Consider the following 22735-nt stretch of genomic DNA (forward strand, 5'->3'; position numbering starts at 1 on the left):
TACCCACAGCGACTCAGAATGACTTTACTCAGATCAGACCACGATGCAGGGGGCCAGGAGTGCCCCAAGGCCCAGCTCTTTTAGAGCCTGGAAGAGAAGAGACTGCCCTGGGCCAGAAAGGCCCAGGCCTCGAAGTCTCACAGCTGACAGGAAGAGCCTCACCCACTTGCCACCCCGAAGTGCAGGCTCGGGTCCACTACTGGGTCTTGCAGTCCCCATCACTGCTGTGGGCCATCTTTACCTTCTTCAGCTCCTTCTGCAGCTCTGACTCCGCCAGCAGGACCTCCTTTGGCTTCTGGTACTGTAGACAAAGCCAGGGAGAAGACATAATTCAGTCACATCCCCCCTCCCTACACACACACATACACACATACACACACACACACACACACACACACACACACACACACGGCCCCTTCTGATCTCTTTATACAAAGATGAGGAAATTGAGGCCTACAGGCTTGATTTGCTCAAGGTCACATGGCTGGGTAGGAGCAGGCCTTGGACCAGAACCCCAGTCCTGTGATTTCCACCCCTTCCCGTCACCCTCTATCCTCTTTCAGCTGTGATTCATAAGATCAGGCTTCTCCCTGAGCCCCCACTCTGCTCTCCCCCGGCTGAACTAGAGCTGCCTGTTCTGTGGCAAGCACACTCCAAGGGACTGGGGACTCCTATGGGCAGGGAAAGAGGGAGCCTCTCCCTGCTGCAGCGGTAAATTTGGGTGAATCTTACGGATATGATCAGGGTGCAGTTGGCATAAGCAAAGCTCAGCAAAGAGTCATCCAGAGGTAGCTGGTATCTGTCCAGGTCAGGAATGGAGAACTTCTTGTAGTACCTGTGGAGACATAAGCAGGACGAGTCATGACTCCTTGATTAAGCCAGGGGTTAGAGTACTTCATACCACCCTTATACTGACTTTTCACCCAGTGTCTTCACATCCTGGGCTCTGTTTCCAAGGTTTCTGCATTTTCAAATAAAAACTTCTCCCTCGCCCACCCTTATCTCTGGGAGTTCCTCTGGGCCACTTCTGCAAGCTTGGGACTACCAAAGACACAGAAGAAACCTGGAATACACAGATAGCTCAGGCAAGCCAGGCCTCCTCTGCACCCCAAGAAAATGTGATATGTGTGCTAACAAGGGACAGAGTAAGGACATCTAGGGCGCTCCTCCCAAACTGGGGACTGACAGTTACCATTTACCTGAGACTTCCAACTGAAGGCCTCAGCTACCTTTGTCCTCTGGGATCTCTCAAGGCGGTGTCAGCTGACTTACTTGTAGGCAGAGGGAAGTATATGCACAAGGAGAAAGCTCCCAGAGGGGACAAACCATGTGACTCATCGTGGAAGCTGGATTTCTGGGACTCGAGCACTTCGCTGGCCCTGCGGCCCCACTCCTTTTCACACACCACACACAACCCCTATCGTCTGTAGGTGCCAGTCCAGAGATTAATGATCCCTTTTAGTAAAAAAAACAAAACAAAAAATCCCAGATAGCAACACCCATCCTATAATGTGTGTAACTGGACTTTGTTTTGCAGGAAATTTGACCTTTAAAGAAGAGGAAACGCGGCTCAGTGAGGTGAAATGTCTTGCCAGTCAGTGGAGTCAGGATTAAAGTTCCTTGCTCCTAGTTTGGTGCTTATCACACCAGAGCACAAAGAATGGCCTATTCATCACTAGCAGCTGGCCCGTTTGGCATTTTCCCAGGTGGAAGTATAGCCTAGGCTCTGGCCAGTGGCTGCCAGACCTGTCACCTGGGCACGGCATCATTGCTGCTGCCGAGGATGTGTGGGCTGGGGAGGGAAACCTGCAGGCAGGTACAAACAAACTCAAGTGAGGGGCCTGGAGAGGAGGGGCTTCTAATACTTCAGAGGAGCCTGGTCCTTGTGGTGACAGCTACCCCGAGTCCACTTCAAAAGCCCTGATGCCCTGGGGACTCAGAGAGTTGACATCAATGCAGCACTTCTGCCCCGCTCTCCCTGCCCAAATCCCTCAGTTTAGCAGAGGCTCTCAGGGCCCCTCTCCTCCCAGGTTCCCCGCTCCCCACCAAGGTGCTGGGACCCATGGCAGGAAAAGAATGTTTACTTAAAGGCTGACAGTTCAAAAGGAGTGGGGGCTGGGGGGTCCTAATAGCACCACAGGTTTGCTTTATTTTCCAAAGCTCTGCCCCAGGGAAAGGCGATCCATCTGCCTGCCTAACGGGGTGGAATGCCTGCCTCATCCTCTTCCTAGCCAGCACAGGCTGAGGTCTCTTCCTGGGGCCCTAGGTCTGGCCAGCAAAGGTGGCAGACACTGATAATAGGGAGAGTCAAAGGTTAAACAGCAGAGATTAGATGAACACAAAGGCTTGTTAGGAAGTGTTAACATCTTCCCTGCAAATATACACAAGAAGCAGAACCAGGAGAGGAGCAGCCCAACCACACGCAGCCCAGCAGAACCCACAGGGCCTGTGTAAGACCTTCCTGTGCGGAGCACGGGGGTATCCTATCTGCCTACCTGGCTTGCATGCTGGGCAGACAGGGGCACACCTGTGCACCCCAAGAGGGGCAATGTCCAGCTATATTCCCCAAGCTGGGGCAACGGGACTGCCAAAGGAATCCTGGGGTTTGGCCTCAATGACAGCAGGTCAAAGGGAATGTGAGGTGCGTGGCTTGCTGCCCCCTTCCCTGTCCTACTCCCACCTTTCACGAGGCATCGCCTCACAGAGTAGCTCCGCCCCTTCTCACCCCTGATTTTGGGGTTTGCCCTGAGAGGAATGGCATTTGACTTTCTCACCAGCACCTGGACTAGAGAGGGACCCACTGCACTTCTGGAGAAGTCAGAATGCTTAGCCTCAGGCAGCCCTAGGTAGGTAGCAAACATTTCCTAGGCATCAACTGTGTCCTAGACCTTGAGCTGTGAGCTGGAGATTTACGGGTAAAGAAGAAACAAGGCCACATCGCTGCCTGAGGAGACCGTGCTGTGTTCCTGCTAAAAGCTAACTCTTACAGAAAGTGGTTCCTGGGCTTTCTGCAACACTCCCCCAGTTCAACTTCCCTTCTCTGTCCTCAGTATCAGACACACATGAAAGGTGACATTTATTAATGCTGATTCTGTGCCAGGCACTGTTCTAGACACACTAAATCCTCAAAACAACCTTTTCAGGTTGGTTACTTCTATTATCCTCTTTTACAGAAAAGGAAACTGAGGCACAGAAAAGTTTGGTATCTTGCCAAAGTCACAAAACTCGTGAATGGAGACTCCCTAATTATAAGTAATAATTCACCAAATCTCCTGACCCCTCCATCTTTCCACATTCTTACCTCTAAGTAATAGACCACCTGGTCTAGGTTCCCTGCATTTCTACAAGGATGGGGCAGGTATGGGGGGTGGGCTCCCCGAGGAGCCAGCCACCCTGCAGGTCCCCACAGCACTCTCTCTAAGATACGGTGGTCTTCCATTCTGAATTTCAAAGGTGTTTAAAAGACATATGTGGAAGCGGACGCTCTCAGGAGGCCTCCTGGCCCTGCCCTGTGACCCTGGGAAAGCCAGGTAGCTTTGGACCCTCAGTTTCTTCCTCCAAATTCCTTCCTCAAATAAAGGAGCTGCCGTAGATGGACTTAAAGTTCATGGAACAGGCCAACTCTGTACCTCTCTTCAACATGTGCCAAAAAGCCCTCCTTCATTTTGGCTATTTCAGAAATGACCTACCACACCCCATCACTCTCTTTCCACTGTATCCCCTTCCCAATTCCCAGTCCTTTCCCAGCCCAATCTCCCTTGCAGTGAACTGAGAAAGGCCAGGTCTTCAGAGAGAGACTGGAGGACAGGCTGAAAGAAAAGGCAGGGAGGGCCACTGTGGAGTCAATCACGCTGCCCCATACAGTGCATGGGGGCCATGCCCCACACGCCTCAAGGGGGCGCCCTGTACAACTGCACACATGGTTGGGGGAGAAGCCAACCAGAGAGTCCAGCCCTTAGAAAACCGGTAGGCAAATCTTCCTTCTTCTTTAAACATCAAGGGTCCACACAAAAATGGCCATTCCTGCCTACAGCAGCCCCTCTTAGAGTCACAATACACATTCACATACTAAAGGCTCTCAGAAGTCCTACCGTGTTTCCCCGAAAATGAGACCTAGCCGGACAATCAGCTCTAATGCGTCTTTTGGAGCAAAAATTAATATAAGACCCGGTCTTATATTTATTATATTATATTATACTGGGTCTTATAGTAAACTAAGACCGGGTCTTACATTAATTTTTGCTCCAAAAGACACATTAGAGCTGATTGTCTAGCTAGGTCTTATTTTTGGGGAAACAGGGTACGTACCAAAGAGAAACTTGTTTAATCCAGTTTCCTGAACCTATTTGAACACCGAATCCTGTTTTCTAGTGATGCCCATTAACACCTCCACAGTCTAGTATCGCTGATGCCAAATCAGCAACATTCTCTTCAGGTCCCAATTTGCAAAGAATTGGGAATCTGCTTCAGGCCGGCCATTGTACTAGGCATTTGTACGTATAGGGTTTCATCAAATTCTCCAATCCTTGAGGTAGGTATATGTATTCCCCTGTGATAGATGAGGAAACCTTGCCTAAAATTCCACAACTAATACATGGCAGAAGCCAGATTTAAGCCGACATCTTCCCACTCCAGCACCCTGGCTTGTTACAGCTGCCAGCTTCTAGGCGGAGGCTAAGAACATTTTCTGCACAAACACTCTTAACAGGAACAGATGGTTCCACACTGCGATCCTGGAAAAGCACTTTCTTCCTTCTCTGATTCATCCTCACTAACACCTGAGGCCAACGGCATAATGCACTGGAATCAACTCCTTCAAGAAAAGTGGCCAACCCAGTTCTTCAGGGACAAGGTAGTACGGACAGAGGAACTCCGGCTTCTATTAGTAACCACATGCCAGAACATTAGACCAGGCAGGCACAGAACCTCCAGATGAAGGAAGAACTCGAATCAGAGAGAAATGCCACAGTGTGGTGGAAACCAAATGCCTGGGCATTGAGACTGCCACTATCCCTTCAGCAAGTCACTTCATCATGCTGACTTTACAGATGCCCTTACATAACCATTAACATATAACACAAGAATAAAAATATGTACCCTGCCCACCTTTGGACAGTGTGATGACCAGAAAAAATATTTTTAAAGTATCCTAAGAAAGTTAAACACTGCTCAAAGGAATAGCCATTAAGTTCTGTTTAATTAATGGTAGTAAAGGTACAGGACACATTACTACTCCAGGTCAAAGATGAAAATGCCACTAGGCTCAAGATTAAGGGTTTAGTGGTCCCTCTCGCCTACCTCCCAGGAGAGGGACCTGAGGCCGGCTAGGCTGGGCCACTGGACCAGAGGCTCAGCGTTGGCTCCAAAGGGGACACTGACAAACTCTTCTCCTCTCCAACCCCTGGTCCTACCCCCTCCAGGGGCACTACCCCACCCCACCTGGCCTCACCCATCAGTTCAAAAATGTCTCCTGCTGTCTTGGGCACTGGAGTGGGCCTGTAGCCATGGAGCTGCTGGCCAACAGCGCCACCTACGGCTGGAGACACGCAGGAGATGGGACCCGGAGGACCTCCCCACAGATGAATTTTTTTGGTGAGTTAGCTAGCCTCTCTTTTCTCACTCCCCAGTAATCACATTTCTGTCTGATATCTGTATTCGACAGTGACCTCTGGGGGACAAAAGGGAGGCAGCAGCCAGCTCCACAAACTGCTGGGCTGCAGACTCAAGTGCTATCAGAAGCACTTTTGTTCCCAGTTTGGACCCAAGGCCTCTTACGCCAGGGAGTGCTTGCTGAAGCATGGAGTTTGTTTTCCTAAAGGCAATTTCTCTGTTGTCTGAAATTGCTAAATTCCACTTTAGGCACTGACTCCTGTTAATGATGAGAACAATAACGGGAATAAAGTGCCTTTTGTCTGAGGGCTTCAAAGTGCTTTATAAACGCAAACCCTTATTATTATGACTTTATATTTATACACAAGGTCCACTGCAGGGGCTACTGGCTGCATGTACAGCAATAATCCTGAAATTAATTCATTCATCTCCACCCCTTCCCTGTCCTCTTAACCCTGCCAAAGTGATGGGGTAGAGGGGAGGTCATAAGAAGTGGGCAGGACCCAGGGCTGCACTGGGGGAAGCCTGGGAGCCACACTGCTTCCCTCTGGGCCTTGTGGATGGACTTGAGGGAGATGAAAGGGGAGGCTGGCACTACACCACCTGAGAAGATGGGCAGAGCTGTGTCCTCCTTACTGCATGTAAACCAGCGGGGGCACCTCTGAGCTAAGCCTAGCACCCCATGAGGCATTCACAGCTTGGGTGGCTTCACAGCTTGTGGACCAGTAACTCACAAAACCTCCCATATCAATACCCCGAATCTACGTCATGGGAGTTGGTCATACACTGCAAGCCCTCTGGCCCACAGCAAGACTGATTCATTACAGCGTTCTTCCTTCTCCTGTGATCAGTCAGAGCTCCGGAAATGTAAATGGGATCGATGCATTTCTAAGATGGTCAGCCCGGAGGCATCCTTGCCAGGATCAAATCTCCACCTTGGCCATCTTCTGTTCCCTCAACCCTACATTTTGCCTTCCCCCAGCAGACCACCAGGAGAGGAGCAAACAGAAGTTGAGTACCCCTTTTGAAACGTAATGTAAGAGACTTCCAAGAGGCCAAAGCACCTGCCCACTGTCCCTTAGTCAAGGAAGGGATCAGGTTTGCTGCTCCCAGGCCAACACTTCAAAGTCCCGTAACTGCCACCTCAGATAAGTGTGACTTCCAGGTCCTGGCACCCTGCCAGCTCCAAAAGTGATATCCCCAGGCCAAGTTCACCATGGACTAGATCCAGCCAGAGGTCAAAGTCACAATAATCTCACAGCAAAACCACCTGAGATCATAAGTTAACAGCCAGGTGATTCCCTCATCCCCTCATTCAACAAACATTTATTGAGCCCCAGTATGTGTCAGGTACTGGACCAGACACATGTTCAAATTTCCCTGCCCTGATGGAGCCAATTATAGTATTCCAGCTGGTCTTGCTGGAAGGAAGCCCTTCAGCTTTCAGTGCCTACTGGGGTTTTAGTGCAGCCCTCTTCCCTCCCTCCCTCAGAGTTGGAGGAGGCGTCTCTGAGGCCCCTACCAGGGGTAGGGGGCAGTCTGAGCCCTAACCCAGGTCAAAGCCCACCCCCACCCGGTTCAGCCACAGGCAGCCCGCTGCCCACCACACTCCTTACTTTTTGTTGCTTGTTCTGACAACCACACAGCGCTCCGTCTGGTCCACACAGACACTATAGACATCCTTAGGGTAGGTGAGGTTTCGGATCCGCCACTGGAAACTCATCTTGGTGTCCTTGCGCATGAAGATGGGCTGCAGAAGGCAAATCCAACTCCTGGACTGTTCTTGGGGAGGGGTAGGAAGGGATGATTCCCCCTCCACAAAACTCTGCCCGCAGGCACCACGGGAGACAGTTCTTCTCCTCAGCTCCCTCTGATGCTGTTATCGTTGTGACATTCCAGGACTGGGACACTCGCCCTGGGATGACCAAACCAAAACCCTTTGGGTATTCATTCATCAAGCACCTCTAGACTATTGTGTGCAGGTGGGCACATTGGAGATGAGGAGTGAACAAAACATGGTCCGTCCTCAAGGGCTGGCAGCCCACCCCCCCCAGGCCCCCTAACCCAAGACTCCTGACAGGTAGACATACATTGGCATTGCTCTCCTTGATGACTTCAGGCCCCAGGCTCCCTGCTCCATGGGGTGCTGGCTCTCCCACCTCAATCTGCCACTGGCCCAAGGCTCCCAGGGCACTTTTAACACGCCACTTTCTCACTGGGAAGAGAAGGAAGCAATGGGATTATGGGGATGAAAGGGGCTCTGCTCTTTTCTGCTGAATCATGGACATCACCGGAGGTAAGAGAACAGGATAAAAGTGGGAGCTATGGGCCTTTCCAATGGCTTTGTCCATCAGAGCAGGGACCTCACATCCTCTGAAATCTCAGTAGAGCATTTCAACCTTAGACAACCTATATAGGCCATATCATCGACACCCAGACAAAAGGAACTGGAACAAACTCGGCAAGGAGCCAAGTGGAGTTAAGAAACCCCCAGGTGTGGCTTTGACTAAGGGAAAAATGCAAGGGTTAGGAAAAGCGTAGCTATTGGTAACTGGGAAATTTTGGTTCCCAAAAAGTGAGTTGACATGCATTTTTTTCCATCTAAAAATGTGCAAAAGAAAAATGAAGAGGGTGAAAGTTGATAGGCAGATTTGTCTCATGACTCAGAAAGTCCAAATGTAGAAATTTACTCATTTTAGGTAAACCAGGTTTAAAACAACAGCCCCAAAGTTGTATTTAAACAAAATTTTAGGCACACATCATATTTTTAATGCATTATTTATAGAAGCTCTAACGGGAATTTTTTGTGATGGGGAATCATCCTTTTATCAGGCAAACAACCATCTCTGTTTTTACCTTCTTTTACAACCCAGATGTTTGCATAAGATTTTTTTTTTTTTTTTTTTTTTCAAATAAGGCACATACATTGCAAACAAACTAGTTCAATGGACATGACCTGAAAAGCCCTGCCAGGGTTTTTGGAACCCCACTCAGCCGTGTCATTAGGACTGCAGTCACAGGGCAGCCCATCACTGCAGGAGGGACCTCCGAAGCTGTAACCCCTCTGTTCCTTTCCCCTCCTGCTGCATTGGGGCATCATCCAGCCTGAGCAGCCCAGGTGCTGCTAAAGGCCAGCAGCCTTCCTGATGCTGTTGTAAGGAGCTAAACAACTCAAAAAGGGCCAGGGATTCTGCTGCAGCTGTTCCCGTTAGCTCCCTTTTCTGGGCTGGGGGATGAGAGCTGCTGCCTGATTCTCTGAATCAGGAGCGCCGGTGGGTTTCTTTGAGACCTTTGGAGCAGCTGTGCCAAACCCAAACACCCTCACTGCTCTAAGTAAAGCACGCAAGCTGAACACAAAAGTGTGCTGTAAAATTAGAATTTCCCCTTGAATATGTGCTTTTACAAGGTCTGCTGCATTCTGCAATGTGATTTTATTACGTCTTAGGGCCAAAAATTCTCCCTAGAAACACATTTCCAAGTTTATAATGAAAATTAATATGGAAGAGTAAAATTTGGAAATATGCTTTATAGGCAACTTTTTTTTTTTTTCCCACAAATACTTCTACTCTCTTAAGTGAATGGACTGTGACCAGGAGTATATCCAAATCTATTCATTTAACATAGCACCTCGCTTAACTGAAAGCCAGCCTTCTGGGGGACTCTGTCACAGTCACAAACTCAGAAGTGACAAATGCCTCCGAGCAGCGGCTTATTGTGAGAAGACCCACACAGCTCACTCTGTACTGTAGGAAAGATCACTCCTCGATTCTCACTCAGACTATGTATAAAAGGCTATGTGTAGAATAAGGCAGAAAATTGTTTCCCCAGGCATATTGGCAACAGCATGAGAGGACAGCCCACACTGGAGGGCAATGGCAAAAGTACAAAGTACGGGGACCATTTAGTGTGAGGGCAAACAAGCACCCTTAGACCCTGGGGGGATCACTATAGGTGGAACACAATCATCACACATTTAAAGGTGGAGGTTCCCTTAGAAAGCATCCAGTCCAATGCCTGTATTTTCTAAATGGGAAATAGTGTTTCTTCCCTTGCTGCCACCCTCCAAGGGGACAGAGTATGAAGAATTACCAATACTCAGAGAGATAAACGAACCTGCAAAAGACACAGCTAAAATTCAGGTCTCCTACCTCCAAGTCCAGAATTTGAGTCACTAATAAAAGGCTAAATTATACTCTATAATTGTTCAATAAGCATACATGATATTTAGAAAGGTTTCTATCATTTTTCAGTAGCTCTACTTCTTTTTTTAAATTTTAGTCTTTGAAAGAAAGGCTTTATCTGACAATGTAATTTATGAGGAGCACCTAACTTTCTGGGGCTAGATAAGTGAGGCACCCCAGTAATAATGAGCCTTGTTAAATCACATGTCCTAACACATGATACCAGTGTGGCCAACAGAGGCAATTGCGACCCCAGGATTTCCTGTCTACTCTTTTACTCCAAGGAATGTTGGGTTTTGCACAGAGGCCTTCCCAAGGAGTACACTAAGGAGGAGGAAAGTCAGCTATTCATTTCTTTACCACTGATCTTAAAAAGCCACTCAGGTCACAGGAACTTAGTACCTTTGGTTGTTTCCCCTTGTTTTGTTTTGTTTGTTTGTTTGTTTCAATACTTTGGGATTAAATTCTTTGTTAGAAAGTCTCCTTATTCATTCCCTTATAAGACCAATAAATGATTTTCGTGAAGTCCTTGTTATTTTTTCCCATGGACGCGGGCATGAATGCAGACGTGCAAATCCACACTTTGTCTTGTCTTCTTGTCCTGTCTTTGTTCCTGAACTCAAGGACAGCTCCTGCGGCAACAGAAGACTGCTTCCACCTGCTGTCACTCTGATTTGATTATATGTTAAACTCAAACTGGTGTGTGCAAGGCAGCTCCCTGGGACGCTGTCATATCTTCCCAGCTGAGCCAGGGCCAGTCCTTGGAAAGGAGACTTTCAATGACCCTATAAAGGATCTGATGGGGACTATATGAAGGAGGCAGCGCCTGGGGGCTTTTTCCTAAGTCAGCAGGAAGCAGGCTGATGTCCCAGACTGCTGAAAGGAGGCCCCATCTTTCAGGTGGGCTGGAAAGTAGAGGTCCTAAAGGCCTCTTTCCCCAAAGCTCCAAGCCCTGGCCCACTTCCAATGTGGATAATTACATTCCCCTTTCCTAAATACTCCCTGCAGCTTAAACTGGATGTAGGATTCTTCTTTTCTGCCCTAAAACACTGCAACGTTGCTATGTGGCTATTAAACAGCTGCCACGTCCCATCCCTGAGGAGGCTGAAGAGAATCGAGTGGGTCATTTATAAAGCCAGTGAAGTGCTTGGGGATGAAAGTGCTCAATATCCTCCAAATGCAGCCTGGGGTGGTTAGGCTGGCAGTCAAATACCAAAGCAGATTAAGCCGGTAATCCGAATGTAATCGCTAGGGGATGGCCTGCCCTTCAGCCTATGCACCTCTGGACATGCTGTGTTCCTCTGGGGCTGGTTTGATGTTCCGGTCATTGTTATGGGGCCCTTCAGTTTTTTCCTCTATGAATACATACAGCCTTCATGTAAGAGGCTGTATGTATTCAGGGATAGGAATGAATAGCATTGAGAGGGTAGAAAAACTATGACACTACTATGCTTATTAACACCGACTGGAAGAACTCCAACCTAGACAGACGCACTACTTTCAATTCTTCCTCTATAAATTACTTTCTGAGTTTTTCTAACAGAAAACCAGTTTGGCCAATTATCAAATTTATATAATTAGCTAGAAAAATGGAAACTATTCCCATTTATGGCCACTAAAACACTGTTCATATTATACTTAATAGAACACACAAGTAAAAGTCAGTTCAAGCCCTGGGATTATTTATATTTAAAAATTAATAATGAGACAGTTCCAGTCAAGATGGTGGAGTAGGTAAATGCTGTGCTCACCTCCTCCCAGGACCACATCAAAATTACAACTAAACTACAGAAAAACCAACTTTGAGAACCACCTGAAGTGTAGCTGAACAGAAGTCCTGTAATTAAGGATGTACAGAAGCCAAATGGAGACTGGTGGGAGGGGCCGAGGCACAGAATGGCCTGGTCCCACACCCATGTGTGGTGGTTAAAACTCAGGAGGGATATTTTGGCTGCAGAGGTACCCTCTGAGGAGTGTGGGGTTCCAGCCCCACACCAGGCTCCCCAGCCCAGGGTTCCAGTGCCACGAAGAGATGTCCCATGACTTCTGGATGTGGAAACTAGTGGAGACTGTGACTAAGTGAGACAGAAGGCAGTTGGAGTTCCAGGAGCTCCTTTTAAATTGCCCACATGGACTTACTCTCTGACAGACTCACTCTCAGCTCTAGAGCTAGGGCAGCAGCTCAAAAGGTGCCAGGGACATATGAGGAGGAACTGACTTGTCTGGCTTCAGAGCAAGGGCTGGAGGGGGCAGCTTTCTCCTAGACAGAAGTGCTGGCAGAAGCCATTGTTCCTTTGTTGAGACCTACCCCCACCCAGCCTGCAGTGCAGGAGGGCACCATATCTGAGTCTTCATCAACCTGGCTAACACCATTCACCCCGCCCTGGTGATTCCCTGAGACCACGGCCCCACCCAACTTGCAGGCCCACCCAAGTTGCTTCCAGTGGTTTTCTCATACAAACGGCCTGTCTTGGCTCATGCTGTGGGCTTTTCTAAAATCTCTCAAAGGTTCACAAACCCCAAACAAGGAGCATCTGACCTTGGCATGCCCTGTACCTCTTGCTAAGCAGTCCCAAGCCTAGCACTAGTGGCAGCCAGCCTCAGTTTGCAGCTTAGCCTCTCTGAGGCACCTCCAAGCCCAGCACAAGTGACACCCATCTGCAGATAACTTTGTAGCTCATACCCAGTGGCTGTAGGCAGGGCACAGGCAGCGGCTAACATTGGCCTGTACCACAGTCCCTTCCAAGAGGCCCCAGAACCAACATACCAACAAAGAGACAGGAAACATAAAAATGGAGATAGAGAACATAAAAAAGAACCAGTCAGACAAGAAGACTACAATAACTGAAATGAAGACTACCTTAGAGGGAATCAACAGTAGATTAGATGAAGCAGAGGACCTAATCAGCAATTTGGAAAATAAGGTAGCAGAAAACACCCAATCAGAATAGCAAGACAAAAAAAGAATCCAAAGAAATGAGGACAGTTTAAGGGGCCGCTGGGATAGCTGGGACATCAAGTATACCAACATTCATATCATAGGGGTACCACAAAAAGGAGTGAGCAAGGAATTGAAAACCTATTTGAAGAAATAATGACAGAAAACTTCCCTAACCTGGTGACCGTATTAGACATACAAGCCCAGCAAGGGCATAGTCCCAAACAAGATGAACCCAAACAGGCCCACACCAAGACACATCATAATTAAAACACCAAAGGTTAAATACAAAGAGAGAATAGTAAAAGCAGCAAGAGTAACCCAGTTAGTTACCTACAAGGAAACTCTCATAAGACTGCCAGCTGATTTCTGAACATAAACTTTGCAGGCAAGAAGAGATTGGCACAAAATATTCAAAATGATGAAAAGCAAGGACCTACAACCAAGATTACTCTACCCAGCAAAGCTATCATTTGGAATTATAGAACAGATAAAGAGCTTCCCAGACAAGAAAAAGCTAAAGGAATTCATCACCAGCAAACCAGTATTACAAGAAATGTTAAAGGGACTCCTGGAAGAAAAAAAAAAGATAAAAAATATAAATAATACAATGGCAATAACTATACATCTATTAGCAATTACTTTAAATGTAAATTGATTATATGCTCCAATCAAAAGACATAGGGCAGCTGAATGGATAAGAAAACAAGGCCCCTATATATACTGCCTGTAAGAGGCTCATTTCAGATTGAAAGACACACACAGACAGAAAGCAAAGGGATGGAAAAAAAATATTTCATCAAAATGGAAACAAAACAAAACAAAACAAAAGCTGGAGTAGCAATATCTATACCAGACAAAGTAGACTTTAAAACAACGCTATAACAAGAGACAAAGAAGGACCCAGCAATTCAACTTCTGGATATTTATCCAAAGAAACCCAAAACACTAATTTGAAATGATATATGCATCCATATGCTTACTGAAGCATTATTTACAATAGTCAAGATATGGAAGCAACTTAATTGTCCATCAATAAGTGAATGGATAAAGAAGAAGTGATAAATATATATAATGGAATATACTCAGTTATAAAAAAGAATGACATCTTGCCACCTGCAACAACATGGATGGACCTAGAGGGTACTATGCTAAGTGAAATACGTCAGAGAAAGATGAATACCATATGATTTCACTTATATGTGGAGTATAAAAAAGAAAATAAATGAACAAACAAAACAGAAACAAACTCATAGATACAGAGAACATTTTGATGGTTGCCAAATGGGAGGGGATTTGGGGGGATGGGTGAAAAAGGGGAAGGGATTAAGAAGTGCAGATTGGTAGTTGCAAAATAATCATGTGTATGTAAAGCACAGCATAGGGAATATAGTCAATAATATTATAATAACTCTATGTACCGTGTCAGATGGGTACTAGACTTATCAGGGTGATCATTTCTTAAGTTTTATAAATACCAGTCACTATGTTGTACACCAAAAACTAATATAACAGTGTCTATCAACTGTAATTGGAAAATAAATAAAAAATTATTAGAAGAAAAAAGAAAGAAAAGTTAATAATGAACACTACTTTGCAATGACAGCAGGTGGGGGTGTGGTGTGGTGGTTAGAAATGGGTAAGAAAAGGATCAGCTGTTCAAAGGGCCTGGTGTTTCGAGTGGGGTGTTCCTCTCTGCCCATCTCTGTCCTGCCCCCACCAGCCCCTACTCAGGTCATTCAGGGGAGAGCAAAATTTAGTAAAAAGAAAAGAAAGCAGGGTTAAGTATTCTCAATTCCCAAGAGTTGTTGACTAAAGCATAGGCTCTCAATCAGACAGACCTAGGTTTAAATCCTAGCTCAGAAACTAACCAGCTATGTGATTCTGAACAAGGTGCTTAAACTCTTGAAGCTTCCAGGTTTTTGTTTGCTTGTTTTAACTGTAAAATGGGGACAACAGTACCTACCTCATCGGGCCGTAATGAAGATGACTAAACGAGATAATTCACATAAAGCACTTGGCATGGTGCTCAATGAAAGTTACGGTATGAATATCATTACTAGGTCAACTTTAGCCAAACAATGGTCTCCCGTGAACCTCCATTTCTGCGTTTTAAAAAAAGGAGTTTGGAGGCCACTGTCTATTCCCCGCCTGCCAAGAGGAGAAATGACAGGTTAATGTGGGATGCTACAAATGAAGGAATCTGGATTTTTTTCATTTTAATTTCATGTCCAAGCACAACTAAGAGACCCAGGTTTTATTTGTTTGTTTATTTTTATAGCCACAGCAGCTATAGCTGCTTGATTTGCTCTGTGTAGAAAAGAGAGGTGACGCTGGGGGCTGGGGGAGAGGAGCTGCAGCTAGTCTCTAGCCTGGTCATGCTGGTGGTTAGCCCACGTGACCTCTGCTTTCATAAGCTCGCCCCTGTTAGGCATTCCAAGGCTGTCACCCCCTGGGAGTGCTATAAATTACAATGCATTGTGAGGATATTACTACTGTATTGGTTTCCACCAAATCAGTGTCATATGCTAAACACATCAAGATTTTTAATAGCACCAGACTAAACCAATTGGGACTGGAGCCCAAGCAGCTCATAATAAGGAGGGATCAACACTTTACTCTGTGACTGAACATGCGCAGGACAAACATTTAAAGACTGGAGACTAAGAGAATGCAAACCAGCGTAATCCATGTTGTCGGTTCTAGACATTTATGAGCTGTCAGAAAAAGGGAAAAAGAAATTCCCTCACCACTACTACCTGTCGATCAGACCCAGGAAGAAATTAAAGTCAGGAATAATGACAAGAAAATAACCCAGTGCATGATTCCATCATTGGTCTTAGCATTTCAGGTAGAACTTAATAAAGAGACCAACTCCCACTGCTGACAGCCTCAGGCCCTGGGTCAAGGAACCAGTCACCTAGCTCTGGGAAGTCAGTTAATGCTGATGTGCAGACCTGGGAACAGAGGATGGACAAATCAAATAATTCCAAGAAATGCAAGTTGGAGCCGATTCTTAGAGGAAAAGAGCTATAGGAACGCAGATGACAAGGCTGCAAAAGCCACCATTTCTACCCCTTCCTCCCTTTGATTCAGACGTTCTCCAAGATGAGGGTCAGATTTCATAGTGTTGCTTTTAAGGCAAGGTCAGAAGCTGCTGCCTCTGGTACTTGCTTGTTCCTAATGTGGCTTCAAAAGACAATACAAGCAAAAAAAAGAAAAAAGAAAAAAGAAAAAAACAAGCAAAGAAATTGCAGTAAAAGCCTGTCCTTACCACTACAAGGTTCACTTCCGGCGCCACCTTCTCTGTAAAGTTTCTCCCAACGGCTTCTCTACATCCCCCATTCCACCTTAGAGGAATTACCCACTCTCTCATTTGTCTGGGGTGGAGTGGTCAAACAGACAGACTCCCACTCCACTTCTGGTGTCTAGTGACCTCAGATTATTCTCAGGAACAATCTTGCTTCAAAGCCCTCAGTCTCCCCTGGCTCCCACATTTGATGCTGGGCCCCTCCCTCAAGCTCAGGTGAGAAGTATTCACCTGTGCTTAGGTCACTCCAAGCGTTCCTAAGGGCCCACGGGGAGCCCCTTTCACTTACCGAGTAGTTCACTCGTCTTCTCATCATATTCTTCGGCCATTTCCTTCCCGTCTGGGAACAAATAGTGCACCTTCCTTCTCCCTACGCACAAAGCAGAGAGCGCTTTACCCCCAGGCCTCCTCTTGCCTTGCACCTTGCAGCTCAAGGGGTCTACCTGGGAAACGTCGAGCCTTGAGCACACTGAGAAACCCTCCCAGAGCCTCCCAACTCCTGCCAACCATCGCCTACCATTACTTTAAGACATGTTCTGGGACTCTCTCCCTTTCTGAAGCTTTCTCTGAACAGGTCTTTGCTCTGCCATTTCCTCCACGATCCATAGCTCCATACTACTTTTCATCTCCTCCTTGCCCTCCACGTCTTTCAAAATCTAGCTCAAATAACAGAGGACTAATGCCCAGCAGGCAGGCCCAACGTACATTTAATGAATAAGAAGAGCCTCAAAGCCCTTAACCAGCTAAAGGTGCCACTTGCAACTGTGTCTCATCTACCAAGTCTTTTTCCTGTCCAATTCACTCCCCTGGGACACGGTTCCCTTGCGTTGTTCCTAATATGTATTCTAGGGAAATGCACCCCAAATCTGTACGCCTCTCAACCGGCCCCGAGGTCACAACACCCTTAATCGTTTGGATGGCTCAAAGAGCTGGAAGGGGTTTTTCTGTCAGGAGTGGAGTACAAGATGCTGCCTGTGAGCGACAAAGGGTGTGTGGCCTGAACCTCTTCTCCCCCTGGAGTCCAATCTTGAGTCCAGGCAGGACGTAGTGCTTACTATTGGCCAGGCGCTTTTCATCTTCTATTGCATTTAATTCTCACAATAATCCTAGATGCCACCATTATCTGTATTTCACAAATGAGGAAAATTGAAGCTTAAAGGTCACGCAACTTGTCCAAAGTCATAAAGCTACGTACGAAGTGACCCGCCCAGGCTTAAACTCACTTGTGGCCTACGTCCATGCTCTAATAACCATACCAGGATCCAAGTGTTTATTGGTCATGTTTCTAGTGAATTATCTGTTTAGGCCTTAGCCTATTTTACTTGGGTATTCATCTTTTTTTTTTTTACTAATCTAAATGAGCTTTGTATATACTAGCCCCATGTCATATATGTTGTAAATATGCTGTTTCAATTGCCTTTTAACTTTGTTTAAAGTGAGTTTTCCCAAACAGGTGTTTAATTTTTATATAATCAACTGTGTTTTCCTTTGTGGTTACTACCCAGAAGTTGTGCTTAGAATATCCTCCCTTACCCAAAGATTATATTTCATTTATACTTTAGTCTAATACATAGTTGTTATATATATATGTATGTATGTATGTATGTATATGTATATAAAACATTTTAAGGATATTAATATATGATATTTTGTTAAAAGAAAAATGCATACGTGTGATTGTAGATGCATGGAAAAATATAGCTTACATATGAAATGTAATTTATGATTATCTCTGGATGGTAAGATTATGTTTATTTTTCATATTTCCATAATGAACATAAATTATTTTTGAATAAAAATATAAAATGTATTAGGTTCTCATTACCAACAGCAGTGATTCCTGGTGGGAAGGAGGTCACATCACTCACCCACCCACCCACCCACACCCCAGGAGGGTAAATCTACAGGAGAGGTTTGACAAGATGTATTTGTATATTTAATATTAGTTTGTCTTTTTTTTTTTTTTTTGCTTGAAAAAAGAACTAACAACATTGTTTCACCAAGATCCTGGTTTCAACACTGTTTGTTTCAACACTGTCCTGAGACCAAAGGAAGTGAAAGCAGGGACTTGACCAGATATTTGCACACCTATGTTCACAGCAGTATTATTCACAATAGTGGGAGCAACCCGAGGGTCCATGGACACATGAACATACCACATGTGGTCTGTACATACAATGGACTATTATTCAGTCTTAAAAAGGAAGTTTTGACACATGTGACAACATGGATGAAACTTGAAGACATTATGCTAAATTAGCCAGTCACAGAAGGACAAATATTGTATGACTCCACTTACACGAGGTTCCTATAGTAATCAAATTCATTAAGACTGAAAGTTGAAGGCTGGTTGCCAGAGGCTGGGGGCAGGGGGAACGGGGAATTAGTGTTTAATGGGTATAGTTTCAGCTGAAGATGAAAAATTTCTGGAGATGGATGGTAGTAATGCTCGCACAACAATGTGAACGTACTTAATGCCACAGAACTGTACACTTAAAATGGTTAAAATGGTAAATTCTATGTTCTGTATTTTTTATGGTAAAAACAAAAACAACTGTCCTATAATGTTCAAAATCTTTAGCTTGGCATAGGGGATCTATCACAACATACCCCAATTTATTTGCAATCTCTATTTCCCACCATTTCCCCTCATTGCTTCTTGAGAAGAGAGACCTTTTATTCACCCTTGCACCCTGGCACCTAGTACCTGACACATTGTAAGTGGTTCTTAGGATTGATTGGGTGAATGAGTCAGCCTCACTAAATGTTTTGTATTCCCCTAGTAATCAGCCATATACTTTCACACCTCCATGCCTTTACATGTGAGTTATTCTTGCTGGAATAGCCATCTCTTCTTCTCCACTGAGCAAATGACTATTAATTCTTTAGGACCTATAAACATCACCTCTTCTGTCAGGTCTTCCTTCAAAGAGCTGATTATTTCCCACTTTGTGCTCCCATAGCATTTTATAGAAGATTCTAACCTCTACTTAACACACTCTTATTTGTTTACATGTCTTTTCCTGACCACTCTGTGAACTCCTAAGACAACATGTATTTCTGCTCTAGTACACAGCTTGGCACATAGTAAAAGCCTCCCTAAATGCTGCGTGAATAAATGAGCAAATGAGCAGCTGATTTTAACTTCCAGGCTTCCCTGATTGGCCTCTGCCTGAGGATGTTAAGTCCCTAGCTGGTACCCTAAAAGCTACAGGAATTCAGACCTAATTCATTCTGGCTGCCAAGTGGGTCCAGGAAGGGACCTTGAAGCATGGAGGGTAGGGGGGACTACACCAGCCAATCTCAGGGTGAGAGAAAGTTAGACTCCATACCCCTGTGCCCATGTCTTCCAGGCGCAGCCCGGGGCCCTCACTCTGTCTCCCCTAAAGACCCAGGGAACATTTAGAGGTTCACTTACAAACAATATTACAACTGGAAAGGACCTCAGAGATAACAGGTAGCCAGCCCATCCAGCTCATTTTACAGATGAGGAAAGTGCAGTTCAAACAGGTAAATGGGGCGACTAGGAGAGTCCCGGGTAAGTTAATGGCAGAGTCGTTAACTACAGCGCAGTTCTGCCGCCTCTCCATGGACACCAGGCTTCCTTCAGCAATAGAACCCCCAGACTGAGGTTCATGGGATCCCAGGTCAAGACTGGCTGGGGGAGCCGGAGCTGGTCTAAAACCTTGGATTTCAGTTTTCTTTTCTGTAAAATGGGGTGGAAACAGCCTCCAGGGTGAGGAGCAAATGACAATGAATGTGAAAGGAATTACGTATTATTTATTAGTAACAGAACTCCGAGCGGAGCGAGGTGATATACAGGAAATTAGGGGGTGTCCAGAGACACGTGTTCCAATCACATCATCTCTCTGGGCCTCAGTTTCCTCATCTCAAATGCAGGACCTGGCTTGGCTGGCGGCCGCGACCCTTCCAGCTCTGCCGTCCAGGCTCTGAGGCCCTTCCTGGAGGCGCCAGCGTGGAGGGCTGGACCCTGGGGAAAAGGACGAGGGAGCTCACGGGGGGCCTCGAGTTACCGTCCTGCAGCAGCGCCGTCTTCTCAGCCGCCCGCAGACTCTCCAACCAGCCTGTCACCGCCATCTTCCCTCCGCCCAGTCGCGTGCCCAGCCGCTGCCATGGCGACCGTTCCGCCTAGGGTCACTTCCGCTTCACCCGGAAATTATTCTGGTCATTTGCCCTCCTTTTTCCCTTCTCACGCCCTTGGTCCGCTCTCATTGGCTGCCCTGGTAAGTAGATAGTAGTTTACTTTTGCCCGTCCCTTTATTGGCTTGTTGAGCCTGAAGTTAACCCTATCCCGGGCCGACTCCCGGGAATGGGGAGGTGGGGTTCTGGGGGCAGGGTCCGGACGCTCCAGCCCCCAGCGGGGAGTCCTCCTCTGGGCCCCAGCTGGCAGTCCCGAGCTCGTGCCAGCTGCGTATGCAGGAGGGTGCCCCACACCTGCCGGAGTCTTCTCCACCCGCAGCTGTGAGACCGATACTCCCCAATCCCGGAAGGCGGTCCACAGCTGCTGCGGCCGCAACCCATCTCCCTGCAGCTGGGAGGCTGCGCACCCTCATGCCGAGAGGCCTGCGACCAGGGCAGGTGCAGGGCGTTATTCCCTAACTCTACCCACCCCACCCCACCCCACCCCACCCTATGTTTTCCTCTGTGGGTCTGAGAAAGTTTATGTGAAGTTTATGTTCAGATTTACCCCAGTCTCCACTCCTGGAAGCCCGTCCTTCCTAAAGGTGTAGCGCCATTTCCTAGCCTGACATTCCCTTTTAGTAAAGCCTTTTGGGATGCAGCCCGGCAGACGCTGCACTGAATCTTTAGAGCAACCCTCTGAGGAATGATACCGTTTCATAGCCCTCAAAAGTACTCCCAGTAGTCCCGTTCTTCTCTCATTTCCCCCAATACTCTGACTTTGAAAGGCTGGTGAGTGGAGAGCTAGGCTAAACCACTGACATTCGATTGCGTTTTGGGAGTAGAGACCCCACTTCCATAGGCAAAGGGGTTAGGAAACCTCAAATCTGGGTTTCCATACGACAGCCACCCTGATCAACCTTCAAACAGGCTGTAACTCAATGGACTCTGGGGGCATCTTGAAGGCATTTCCCAAGCGAAAGAAAATTCATGCCAATCCATCATCAAAAGTACTTGCAAAGATTCCCAAGAGGGAAGAAGGAGAAGGAACAGGAGGTGAGTGGACCCAGTCTCAGAACCTTCCTGTACTTGAACCTTCAGACTTCCTACATTGTTCACAGTCAGATACTAGAGCTGACTCTGCCCACCCTGCCTTCCACTAGGTTTGGTCCGGTCTTTGACAGGCCACTTGTTGTGTTTTCTTTTACCCCACCCTAAGACCTCCATCAATCAGAAAATACTCCCTGGTCCCTAAGGAAATGACCAGCAGAATCCTTTGCTTTCCAGGAGGTTGCCTGCGGTTGGGAATGTGGGGGGGACCAGAAATCCCTTTCAGGTCCCCAGAGGTATAAGATATTTTGCAGCCAAATTGACAAATAGATAGCAGAAGCTTATATCGGGTGGGAGGGGCAATCTATTAGAATGTGAGGCCTGTAATGACAAGACGTGTGTCTTGTGCCTAGTACCCAGTAGGTGTCTATTAATATTTGTTGAAAGAATAAATGATCAAACAAAGTGACCTATAGGATGCGTACAATGTGTCAGACAATGTTGTAGTTTACATGAGGGAACGGGACCTATCAAAATCCTTACCCCTGACGTCAGGAGATTCCCATTGAAGAAATGAACTGTATGCTTAAGGTGGAATCCCCAGAGGGCAGGCTGTCTGGATAGAAGAAAAATGATTGTTTGGGGGTGGGATACTATAAAGGGTTTATTTGGATCATACATGAAAGTTATGACAATAGACATCTGAATGTCTACCCCACAGAGTGGTTGAGCTCCCTGCGGATCCATGTTATGCCCACTGGCATTGGGCGAGCGCGGGCAGAACTCTTTGAGAAGCAGATTGTCCAGCATGGTGGCCAGATATGCCCTGCCCAGACCCCAGGGGTCACTCATATTGTGGTGGATGAAGACATGGACTGTGAGCGAGCCCTCCGCCTCCTTAGGCTGCCCCGGCTGCCCTCGGGGGTTCAGCTGGTAAAGTCAGCCTGGCTGAGCTTATGCCTGCAGGAGAGAAGGCTGGTGGACACGGCAGGATTCAGCATCTTCATCCCCGACAGGTGGGCTGGTCCCAGTCTTTCCTCAAATGTTTTCTGGCAGCATCATGAGCTCTCTCCTTGGGTTGTTAAAAATGACTCTCATTGTCTGAATTGAACACATAGAAAATGAAGATTTCAGAGTAGAGAAGGATTGGGAGCAGGATGGGACGAGACCTTTGGTCTCTTAACCTCCCATCACCATCCCTGCAGGTACCTGGACCAACCACAGCTCAGTAAGGCAGATCAAGACTCTTCTCCTTCTCCCGGAGCCTGTGAGGGTCTGCCCAGGACAGCCTTCTCTCCTCCCTCTCCTCCCACCAGACCAGTATCTCCTCCCCAGAAGACAGAGGAAGCCTCAAGCACCCACGCCCAGGTCAGGAGGCTCAGCCCCCACAGCTCCTTTTCCTTGGGAAGTAGATCACTGAAACAGGGAAGGCCTCGTGGTTGTTCCAAAAGTCCAGGGCCCCTGAGAGAGGAGGACTCTCTTTATTGTGAAGCCATTTAGCTCTTC

At 46.8% G+C, this 22735-nt stretch overlaps 2 protein-coding genes across 8 annotated transcripts in view; one reads left to right on the forward strand and one right to left on the reverse strand.

Moving 5' to 3' along the window:
• Positions 1-20226, reverse strand: DPCD (deleted in primary ciliary dyskinesia homolog (mouse)). 3 transcript variants are annotated; one of them, XM_019724960.2, is made up of 6 exons: positions 20074-20226; positions 16329-16409; positions 7701-7825; positions 7227-7360; positions 733-835; positions 1-301 (listed from the first exon to the last, which is right to left on the reverse strand). In XM_019724960.2, the coding sequence occupies exons 1-6, from the start codon at positions 20135-20137 to the stop codon at positions 197-199; spliced, it is 612 nt and encodes a 203-aa protein (XP_019580519.2). In that variant the 5' UTR covers positions 20138-20226; the 3' UTR covers positions 1-196. The 3 variants fall into 3 exon arrangements, with proteins under 3 accessions (XP_019580519.2, XP_074195256.1, XP_088648007.1); XM_074339155.2 differs by lacking the exon at positions 7701-7825 and having other exon boundaries at positions 7227-7392; XM_088791881.1 differs by lacking the exon at positions 16329-16409 and having other exon boundaries at positions 20074-20177.
• The window catches only part of POLL (DNA polymerase lambda), an 8145-nt gene continuing 5624 nt past the window's right edge, over positions 20215-22735 (forward strand). Inside the window, exons 1-4 of one of the 5 annotated variants that reach the window (XM_019724954.3) lie at positions 20215-20283; positions 21110-21235; positions 21951-22245; positions 22435-22597. In XM_019724954.3, the coding sequence (XP_019580513.3) occupies positions 21121-21235; positions 21951-22245; positions 22435-22597 (573 nt within the window). In that variant the 5' untranslated portion in view covers positions 20215-20283; positions 21110-21120. Of the gene's footprint in view, positions 20284-20306; positions 20639-21085; positions 21236-21950; positions 22246-22434; positions 22598-22735 lie in introns of those variants that run through there. The other 4 variants (XM_019724953.3, XM_019724956.3, XM_074339154.2 and 1 more) reach the window with 4 other exon arrangements.

This window comes from Rhinolophus sinicus, chromosome 15, assembly GCF_057876585.1.
Source record: "Rhinolophus sinicus isolate RSI-liver-muscle chromosome 15, RSI-T2T, whole genome shotgun sequence".
NCBI lineage: Eukaryota > Metazoa > Chordata > Mammalia > Chiroptera > Rhinolophidae > Rhinolophus > Rhinolophus sinicus.